Here is an 11405-nt window from a genome sequence, read left to right as displayed (position 1 = left end):
GTGCGTGTTTTTATGTTTTATTTATCAATTATTCACCTCCGAAATGTTTCATCATTGTAATATAACATTATATCTTTAATTAAGATCCATACTATCAGGTAAATATTCTACATTATATTATGAAAAAGCACGAAGTCGCATAAATATGACATGTCAGGCGTTACATGCATTTGGCGGGAAATTGCATGCAGTCGAGTGTGTACCTTTTTTTTAACGTCTTCAAAACAGAAAAGCGTCCCTGTACAAAACAAAGAAATATGCTTAAGTATCATATTTTGTGAAACAGATAGATGTCGCCGAGAAAAGCATAAATAAACTAAACTGAAATATAGCCTGGATGCATTATAAACAGGCCAAAATATCCCAAGTTTCATTACCACGTGGAGTTCTTTCAGCTCATAAATTTACACTTTGGTCGCCCATTGATTGATTATAGGGGAGACAGTTTTTTTGTCATTCAAATAAAAACCATCATTGGCTTTGTTTCTTTAAGACAAATGTGCAATTTCGGATTTAATTGAAGTAAAGGAAAGTACTTCACCAAATGCGTTATAATATACCACGCGATGCATCTTAAAAATATTATTTTGGGTTCATTATGGTGTATCTTATATCTCAATTTACCTCTTTACACAATGGACTCTCCGAAAATGGTATTACTACGCACTATCCTCTCGCAGTACATCCCTTCTTTTTTTCTACATGATATATAGTACATCACAATTACGTAAAATTTGAACCGTGAACAGTAAAACTTACTAGTGACATTTGTATAGGCAATGTTTATTATGTCTTTCAGAGCCGCCAATAATGTTTAGGGTGTATGTCGGTAATTTGAACCCGGAGGTCGATGAAGGAACGCTGCGTGGCCTGTTCGAAGAACGAGGAGTACAGACAGGCAACATATTGGTGAAGAGAAAATACGCGTTTGTCGACTGTCCAGACCAGGAAAACGTCGATAGGGCCATCGAAAGTTTAAACGGTTTGTCTTTTATCGTTTATGTGCTCGTTGTTGAAATACATACATTTCTTCCTTGTCTAACATACAAAATACCAACGTGCCGTTGTGAAAGCACATGGTTATCGTATTCAAAATGGCCGGTGAATGGATCAACTACACCGGTATCATTGGCTATTGCTAGCAAAATAATGATGCAACTAATTGTGCAACACACGGGATATTTTGGGCAGTGTTTTTTTGTAACTCCGAACTGAATATGCAATAGTTTTTATCGAGGAGTTAAAACCGATTACATGCGTTAATGGTGTCCAATGATCACGCCCCTGCATTACTGGTGGAATGTACCGACAAAAGATGCTTGTTTGACCTCGAAGATTTCGAAGGAATACGTTTCAGACGACTCGTTTTTTCCTTTGCATCCAGTGTATTTGTATGTTAATTACAAACTGACAACACAATTTTGTGTTCGAGAGTGGCATTTCCTTTATTTCTTCGCGTATCGAGGGCCCATTGTGGATGCGTTACTCGATACGGGAGAAAGAAAACCATGCTTTCGTCCGAGATGAATGAAATATTAACTTACCTCGTTTTGAATATGGGTCAAAGGAAATAAACAATGCTACTGACACGTGTGTATTTTTTCGACGATAGTTTGCACATGACTAGCACGAATTATGTTAACACACTGTTTAAAACAAAACTCCTGTGTATAATTATATTTGCATAATTAATAATATGCATGTAAATGGGTCATGCTTGTATTGCGTGAAAATGACAGTTAACCTCGGTCAGTAATCGCAATGACAAAGGTTGGAATCATTAAATTTCTGAACTTTGCAGAAAATAAGCATATTTAAACAATTTCTTAAAACTAAGTTGTTTATCTATTTGATGTCTTTTGTGATCAACATAATAATAATGTCTTCCAGAAAGATAAAAAAAATTAGCTGAACAGAGGTGCCGCGGACATATAGTCGGCTAATGTGCACCGTTATCACTCGATCAACAGATTGTATTGGACTCGTTTTCTATTTAAAACAATATAAGTTTGGCTACTAGAAATTCAGACTGTTTTCCCATCACTCTGAAATGTGTTGTTTTATAATTGATATAAATTTTTCGAGTAATTTGCATTAGTTTACGACTCTACATGACAACATATTAATAATTGCATTTATATCTTCAGGATACAGTTTAATGGGCTCCAACATGCAGGTGGAACCATCAATGTCCAGACGAAGGTGTGTAAATATCTATAAAACTACTATGTTCAATTATTTTAATTGCCATCTTTTTAGTTTAAAGTGAGATCTGGGTGAATTGGAACTAATGCATAAAATACTGAATAGTTTTGGCAGACTTGTATGGTTATTTCAATGACAAACAAACAAAATTAACATTGTCAGTAACTTTTTCAATATGAATTAATTTAAGCAGGGCATTTTTAGCTCTCTTGGTAGGGCTGCAACAATATATTAACATGACAATATATACAACTGGAAATAGTCTTGGTCCCCAATGGGTATGACTTGGAAAAGTTTCAAACAATTCATATCTTTCAAAGTGCATGCCAAGCTGGAGCTGTCAATCACAGATTTGAGTAGACTAAATTCAGAAAAAATCCTGAAAATCCTGTTGCTGAATTGTGTCTGACCTTCAAATAAATTGTGCATCTTGCCATATTCAAAATATCGCGATATATCGTTGCACAATATATCATTGCAGCCCTATCTCTTACCATTGTTGAATAATCAAAATATGCAAGATTAATTCACACCTTGGTTTCCCGCAGAAGGTCCAACAAGCTACAAGTCAAAAACCTGCCACAACTATCCAGGGATGAGTTAGAGAGTTTTCTTGGAAGCTTCGCCAATTTGGAGAAGGTTGAGCAAGGTTTGTACCAGATCTGAAATATGAAAACATTGAAATGAGACATTGTGGGGTGAAATTATTTTGAAACGAGATTTTTTGACTAAACATGCTTGGCCTAGTTCTTTTTCATGCAGGGATGTAAAAAAAATATTCAGAACACTTGCCCGAACAAGTAGACCTTAGAAATCTACTTGTCCGAAAATATGTTCTCCTTACCCCATATAAAATGCATATTATACATGTACAGACAGAAAACAAGATTTTTCATGGAACATTTTTTTCTCCCTATTTGCAATTATTATAATATAAATAAATTAATTACTATTTAATAGCAGTGATGGATGGTTTTATCTTTCTTTTTTCTTTTATTACTCTTTTAATTCCTGAAGTCCTGGTTTGTCCGGGTTTAACTTTTTAAGTCGCGCAAATGCAACTTCCTGTTTGAAAAACGAAGAATGAAGTAGTTTTTCATGAATTTCAGTTTGTTTCATAATTGTTCAAATGTTTTCCACTAAAGGACGGCCAGTTAAGTTAAATATTTATTTGGTGAAACGGAGAAACACATGCAAAAAGCATGTTTTATATACTATTCTAATGCACTTGCTAGTGCTAAAACTGGTTGTGTTGGGTAAGAGGATTTTGTGACATGTCCAAAGTTTAGATTTTCTGTGTGACTGGCCTCAAATTTATATGCAATGCTTGTGATTATTATTTTTTGTCATCCAAATACTCCATTGTTGAGACTAGGCATGGACAATTTTGAAGAATTTAACATTCTTTTTATTGGAAAAAGACGATTACAATGTACTTTAATCAATTTGTATATTTATCTTTGCAGCTGGAGCTGAAGGCCTGGTCTATGTACAGTACAGCAATGCGGATGAAGCACAAACGTGAGCAGACAGATTTCGTTGTCATTGTGTTTGCTCCACGTTACAAAGCCCTCTCTTGAAATGAAATTGAAGATGTTAATGCTACTCGAAGAAATAATTAAGTTTTGCATCAATTATTTCACTGACCCGTTTCAGAAGTATTTTCTGCCAAATTGATTGTGAATTGCTATTGATTGTAATGGATGACCTAAATTTTATTGAAAGTAGGATAGGACTGGCTGGAAACATTGATGCTGTACCAACCAATTGGTCTTGTTTACAATTTTGAAAGGTAGAATACATTTCATTTTGTGTTAAATTTCCTTATAAACTACAGGTGGCACATTTATTAAAAAAAATTCACAAAAACCTCTACATTGATGATGCTGAATGTTGACTCTATTTTGTCTGTCTGCAGAGCATACAATCACATCAATGGATATGATTGGAGTGGAATATTATTAAAAGTAAGTGATTAAACTATTTCAAATTTCTGCAAATATTGTGATAACCATAGAATATAACAGGACACATTAGAAGAGCTGGTTGATGTATAATTTAGAATATTTCATAATGCTGCTGTAATAAATAGGAAAAGGGCTATTCCAGCAAAACCTTGTTCTTAGTATATGGCCCCAGTACAATATTTTTATCACCTATATGTTAAGTCAATGGTGGTAGACCATACAATTTATTTGATGATTTCTTACCTAGAAGTAATAGGCAGGAAACACTACCATATTATGGCTATGGTATTTATTGAAGTGATTTATTTTGGGAGTCTTGCAGGGATTTATCCAGCGTTTAGAAGTTACTACTCTTTCATCTACATGTACAGAATTATGGGCTAAAACTTGACTGAATGCTTTGTTTTGATGAAAATATTATAATGGGGGAAAAATTAAGATATGAGAAGAGATACTTTTATCTTGGTGCCAATGGAAATGTGTTATATTGGCTTTCACAAACAATAATTGCATGAAAAATGTCTGGTGTGTATTAAAATATTTCCGAAGTTGAATAGGAAAAGGGGAATAAAGGTAAAAAAAAAAAGCTTTGATAAATCTCTGTTTTGGTAGTAGATTTGTTCAGGCATAGCCTGAAATTAGCAAAATTTGTTGTGAATTATGTCATGAGATTAATGAACTCCTTTAATGTTCAGACAAACCTGTACTGGTATATTTTACATGGTGAACTTTCTCATCTTTTTCTGTGTTTAACAAAATATGGTATTTTTTAAGTCAAACAAATTCTTCACATATTTAAAAAATGATTATTTTTTTCAGGCCGACTTTGCCAGTAACAGAACCCGTAAATCAATACGTGAGCCAAATATGTCTAACTCAGGTGGCGGTGGAGGAGGTGGTGGCCCCAACAGCGGTGGCCCAGGCCGTCAAGTGGAGATGCCATTACGGTATTGAAATGCTCAATCAAATGTGGCATAGGACATATTTAACTTAGCATCCCTGCAATCATTACAAACCTAAGCTATGTTAGCAGTGTGTATTCAATGAACAGATTTACTAGAGCTATGCTTAGTGTGAATGGGATTGTTTAAAATTAAGGAGCTCCTTATGGGGATGCCATCAAAACAAATGTATTGGAGAAAATAGTTGTTGAAGCTATTTCGAGTGGGAATTGGAAAGAGATCCCAGAAATGACATAAAAAAGGAAACCAGTGTTTTACTAAAGATTCAGATAACCAGTGACTTGTACACCTCTTTTCTTGAATATAGTATCCAGATTATAAATAATAACCCTATTTCTGAATATGAAAAATGCCAAGATGTTGAGAGAAAAAAAAGGAAGGATTACTAGCAGGGTTTAGAATTGAGAAAATTTTGATTACTAAGTACATTTTGCCTATCAAAGTATACAAGCAATTGATAAGTGATACAATCAATTTTTTTCCCACCAGAAAATAAATATCGGTTCCTTGAAAGAAAAAAAATGTTGGTCCTGACTGAAAAGTAATATGTATCCCTATATATAGGGTATTTCCAATTTTGAATAACAGTGGATTTTTACAGAAAGGAAATTTAAGATTTGTGATGTTTGACTTTTTGTTTCAGTATACTTGTAGGCAGTGAATTTATTGGTGCCATCATTGGTAAGCAGGGACAGACCATTCACAACATTACCTCACAAACCAAAGCAAGGTAGGTAACTCAAAAACCATTCACAACATAACCTCACAAACCAAAGTCAAATAAAGGGAAAAATACTTTAATTAGATTTTAAGACTTAAAAAATCTCTTGAATATGATCATTGCTTTATTCTGAAATTTGCCTCTAATCAGGAATGCTTTAATTATATTTTAAGACTTAAAAAATCTCTTGAATATGATCATTGCTTAAAATCAGGAATGCTTTTCCTTTACATGGGTTTTGATAGAAAAAGATTTCTGTCTTGCAGTATTGTCTAGCCAACACTAATATGTTTCCCCCAACTTTGGTCCGTGTTGATGGGACAGATTGACAATTTTCCTCACAAATTTGCCCCAGTAATCCAGCTCTACCATAACAATGAATACTGCCTCTTTTGCATGGAAGAACAGTGGCTGGATAATGGATGTTCCATAGTGTTCTGTCATTTCTGTATGGTCTTGTCATTTCAGAGTGGATATCCATCGCAGGGATGGTCAGGCAGTATCAACTGAAACGGTGAGTGGACCGATTATGTATTGATTACCACAAAAATAATTTCTTAACATAAGACTGAATTGTTCAAGGAAAATGTTAAAGTGTAAATGATTTATGTGTTGCGTCACATTGGGTTATTTCTAAAGTAATTGAAAGGTGGGACAAGGAATGTTGCTGTTCGTGAACAACCCCTACCCACTGCTGATCAGTACTTGGTTAATGATGATTGGATAGCTGTGTAAAAAAGAAATACAGAAAATGAACAAGAGTAAAGGATAATCTAGAATATCAAATTTCTCGCACTTGAAAAAGACAAATCCAGGGAATTTTCATGTTTTATATCCGAAGATGCTTAATGAATAGTATTTGGAACTTCACCCAGATCCGTTTCAAACTGTTTCTTATGACTTAGCTTGTGTTTTGTAGCCTATCACAATAAAGGGAAGTCCTGAAAGCAGTTCAGAAGCATGTAAAGAAATGATGACAATTGTTCAAACAGAAGCCCAGAAATACAACAAAGGGTAAATTATGCGACACAATCTTTCCTGCTTTAGCAGGTTCACTATTTTCCTGCCATTAACTAATTATCTCCCCAATGTTGAGGCAATAACCAAAAACTGTTCGATGGTTGAAATAGAGAATACCTCTTGTGGGAGGTTGTTTCAAAAGTTCAACCATTTATGAGTTGGTGAAAGGTAAATGGGACAAATAAACTATAGTTATGCAGGAACTTTTTATCAGATCAAGTAGTAATGTTAAACATATTTGCTGACTTGTTTTAAATTTGAAGTCCATATTTTTCTCTGAAATTCAGCTTTGACAATATTCTTTCAGTGGCTTCTTTCAATTTAATATCATTCAACAGCTCTGGGGCATTTCCATCCTTAAGTGAATTAAGGTTGACTATACAACATTCAAAATATTTGTCTTATAGACATTTCTATGGGATACCAATACTATTATCCTCATGATAGTCAACTTTTGAATAGGGTTGTGTTCACACTCGACATATTCTATGAAGTTTATATTAACTCTAGGGAATTAGCAAAAACAGATACCTCTTTACCTAGAAAACAATACTTCAATGTCTGCTAATATTAGGATTTTGCAGACTCAATTTTATTGCACTTTAGCAGTCAAGTAATTGAATTTTTGCTGTTTTTGCAGGGATTACCCATTCAAAATTCTATGTCCAAATCATTTATGTGGGCGTATCATTGGAAAACAAGGCAACGTCATAAAAAACTTCATGGACAAGACAAACACCCATATAGTTGTATCCAGGTATGTATATGTATAATTACAGGGATAACCAAATATCCTTGTAGTAGTAATGCTAATCTAATGGCTATCAGAAATGGTAGAGTTGATGAATTTTAAAAATGACCATCGGAGAAATTAAGATGAGAAATTATGTGGATTTTATGATGGCAATCTGGGAAATGGAGCCTGGTGGAGAAAATAATGATTGGATGGTTGAATGAACAGTATTACTGTTGTGAGAATAAAACTACCGCCCCAGTCTGATCCAGGCTATCATACATGCCATTGGCTTTGATTTTCTGTGTATTTTGGGAAATCTTTGCTTTTCTTGAATGGGGTAATATTAATTTCCATCTGTGTAATAAGTCAATAATATTTTAAGACCGAGAGAAATTACTCCCCATCACAAATTTGAACAAAGATATGAAAACAATTGAGAGGGATGTTCAAATTGGGGAAACAAAATCAGGATCTCTTTTTGAAAAGACACCAGAAATTTTGTTGAATATTGATCTATGATACTTAAGTGACTGCGAGGATAAACCTTGTATTTCTTCAATAAATGTATGTTTATTGGTACAAATATGTAATGTAGAGATGATTTTTATCTGTAATGTTATAATGGATATTTCTCTAGTGCTTGACATAAACTTTTTCAACTTTTTACTATGTATCTATACGTTTTGTGTGTGGACGTTGTTCCCTATTGCCTCCATGTCTTGATCCTGTGTATCTTGGTAATTCTGTGGCTTAAACATATACCCAGTATATTTCTGCTTTCATTTCACTATCGCTTAAATTTCTCTCTCCATAATGGAAATGGTTTTGTCCATTCAAATTCTGTTGACTTAACCCGACAGTAAGAAACAAATTAACATTATTATCATCTCAAATTTACATTCCTAACAATTAAGGTAGACTAGTGACTATTAAATCAAATGCTTTCATTTCAATATGTATGGAAATTCTGCTTGCTTATAATGTGATGTATGCATACAAAATTCGCTAGTTTCGAGAGAAAAAAAGTGGAATTATTGAAGTGTAACAAAGAAACATTTTTGTCTTACAGTGCTGGAGGTGGCCAGGGGTAAGATTAGATGTGAAGAAATTGCTCATTTGTTTCTTGATTTTTCTCAGTTCCTCTGAAAAACACTAAAAATTCTCAAATCCCCTGTTATGAGTGATATTTTGAAATGAGTTTGAATACCCCTGATAAAAAAAAAGTCATTAATTTTGTAGCCATATTTTCATATAAATGAATGCTGTATTATTCATGAAATAGCGTCATTATGTTCTTTTTGACATTCAAATATTTGTTTCTGATTTTTTTTATTAAAGCTCAAGTTACTGGGTATATGATTTCAGCTATAAATTTCATAAAGAGGCAGTATATGAATTGTTGATGTTTAGTAAATGATGATTGGATAAATGGAACGGTTAAACTGTGGTGACATTACAACTACCGCCCCAGTCTGATACTGCACATCAATAATTTTGTTGTCTTTGCGATCATACTCAAAATTTCAAATAAAACATTTGATAAAGATTGACTGAAATAAATCCCCAACAAATGTTTATATATTTAAAAAAAATCCTGATATATTTGTGAGGTTTGTTGTCCTTGTGACATCTTGTTGCTTTTCAATATGGCATACTTCACTTTGTAGCGTGGCCGATGCAAATAACATGTATGTGGACCGGGTCGTCACTGTCACTGGGTCAGTTGAAAACGCGAGTCAGGCAGAGAGCCTGTTGTCTGACAAAATGAGGAAGTGCTTCGATCAAGACCAACATGGATATATGGTAAAAAGATGCAACAGTCAATTATAAATCCAACATTTGCCCAAAGAAATGTGTCTCTGATAGAAAAAAGATCTGGAACAAAAAATCTACTTAAAAAACCCAGTGAATTTACCAGTCTTGTATTTCCTACTCTGAAGATTTTTTTTAATGTGTTTATTTCAATATTTACTTTTGAATATGTGAAGTTTTACACTTCCTTTATCTCCAACTTGGAAAAGTTTGATTGTATGTATATTGGAAAACTATTTTTCAAGTGATTTATTGTTTCGTAGCCACTAAGTAGCGGAAGCAAGACAAAGTTGTTGCTTTACCGGCAGCGGCATCGTCAACATTAGGTTTTTGCGTTTTAGTTAGTTTCACTGAAAGTATGAATGCTAGACCAACCAAACTTGCACCATAGATATCATCTTGGGTAGTATATCTCAACCCATGCATCAAATGCTGGATGTATCTCACCTTTCATGGTCTATCGACTTTGTCAGCATCTCCGCCAACATTAAGTTTTTGCATTCAAGTTAGTTTCTCTGAAACTTGACATGTGCATTGATGATCAAAGCGGGGCACAAGCGAGACATCAATCTGAATGGCTTGTTTTGATTTTTATGAAAAACAGATCTGTGAAATTAATTTCTGAGAATCGCATACCATAGGGCTAAATATGTTTTTTCAGTTCATGGTTTTTGGGGGGCTTGTACTACTGCAATGAATTTTTGAAAGGTTTCCTCTCTGTCTGTAGAGGCAATGTTGTCGGAACAACTGGTCTCTCAGTTTCTAAATGAGATTTTTTTTTAAAACTATGTACAGGCAATTTAATAACTACAATAAGTGTTGATCTGAAATAAGGATGGAAAATTTCAATATGATTTTGTGTACCTGCAGGGTCAAATCAGCATGTTTGGTGGAATGCCACCCATGGCTCCAGGAATGATGCCAGGCTTCAGCAATTATCAGGCAGTACGGCCACCTTTTGGACACTACCCTCCACCCATGGTAAGGATTCCCAGCATTGCATTTCCTGCTGCATCCATAGAAATATTACAAAATTCATGATAAAATATATGTCCCATACATATAAAAGATTATTGTCTGCCATGGTTAGCCTCCATCTACCGAATAGTAGAAAAAAATTGAGGGTTGACCCCACCCCTTCAATTAGAAAATTATGATGTTATAAATATTGAAATAAAACCTCATTGACCTTTAAAATATTACTTTTGACCTTGAAACCCAATAGCTAGGTTTATTTGTCCTGTTTCCTAAACAAAATGCTTGATATAGTTTTGACATTTCCCAAATATTTACATTTCTTTTGTGAAGTCCTTATTCAAACCTACCAACCAAAAATGTTGTTATAATAAAGCAACAAAAAGAACCATTACACATGACTTGTTTGTTTTGAATTTGAAACCAACTGTAATGTAATGCCAGGTTTGAATTATGAATGTTTTCCGATTGTCATTTGCCACCTGACAGAACTGTCATAACCATAAAAAGCATGATCTTGTCTGCAAAAATGGCTGTTCCACAATCATTTTAGAAGAAAGAAAAATGACCCAAGATTAAGCTTTTAACTATAAAACTTCATCCAGTTGTTGCAAATATATTTGATTTTGTTGATCTACATTGACCCTTTGACCTTATACCCCGTCGCTTAATCAAGTTGCCTGCATCCAGGGATCGACACTAACGGTAGACCGGAGGACCGGGTCCACCAAAATCTTGGACGGTCCACTTAATCTCCAAAGCTGGTAGACCGCCGGTCCACCACATATTACTTGATAAGTGTATATATATTTGAGAATGTTGTTCAGAAATATATTAATAAAGACTTTATTTACTTCGCCAGCGAGCCGTAAAATCCCATCTGGTTAAAAAATGTATCGTATTTTCGTGTTGTTAAACCGCTAAAAGTTGTCGTTATCATTCTTGGACGAGTGAAGTGCGTGAATCCGCTTGCGGTAAGTCGGAATCCTTTCAGCGTTTGAGTCGCT

General features: G+C 34.3%; 1 protein-coding gene across 4 annotated transcripts in view; it reads left to right on the top strand.

Annotated features, from left to right (window-relative positions):
• The first annotated feature begins 300 nt into the window (after window positions 1-300).
• LOC110460094 (insulin-like growth factor 2 mRNA-binding protein 2) overlaps window positions 301-11405 on the top strand; it is a 21806-nt gene continuing 10701 nt past the window's right edge. The window contains exons 1-13 of one of the 4 annotated variants that reach the window (XM_021512810.1): window positions 673-982; window positions 2148-2202; window positions 2757-2854; window positions 3672-3726; window positions 4124-4172; window positions 4992-5119; window positions 5778-5864; window positions 6324-6369; window positions 6775-6869; window positions 7516-7632; window positions 8681-8698; window positions 9279-9414; window positions 10294-10404. In XM_021512810.1, the coding sequence (XP_021368485.1) occupies window positions 811-982; window positions 2148-2202; window positions 2757-2854; window positions 3672-3726; window positions 4124-4172; window positions 4992-5119; window positions 5778-5864; window positions 6324-6369; window positions 6775-6869; window positions 7516-7632; window positions 8681-8698; window positions 9279-9414; window positions 10294-10404 (1167 nt within the window). In that variant the 5' untranslated portion in view covers window positions 673-810. Of the gene's footprint in view, window positions 983-2147; window positions 2203-2753; window positions 2855-3671; window positions 3727-4123; window positions 4173-4991; window positions 5120-5777; window positions 5865-6323; window positions 6370-6774; window positions 6870-7515; window positions 7633-8680; window positions 8699-9278; window positions 9415-10293; window positions 10405-11405 lie in introns of all 4 variants that reach the window. The other 3 variants (XM_021512809.1, XM_021512812.1, XM_021512811.1) reach the window with 3 other exon arrangements.

This window comes from Mizuhopecten yessoensis, unplaced genomic scaffold (assembly GCF_002113885.1).
Source record: "Mizuhopecten yessoensis strain PY_sf001 unplaced genomic scaffold, ASM211388v2 scaffold10317, whole genome shotgun sequence".
In the NCBI taxonomy this organism is placed as follows: Eukaryota; Metazoa; Mollusca; class Bivalvia; order Pectinida; family Pectinidae; genus Mizuhopecten; species Mizuhopecten yessoensis.
Note: the sequence above shows the minus strand (reverse complement) of the source record. Positions and strands in the feature narration are given on the sequence as shown.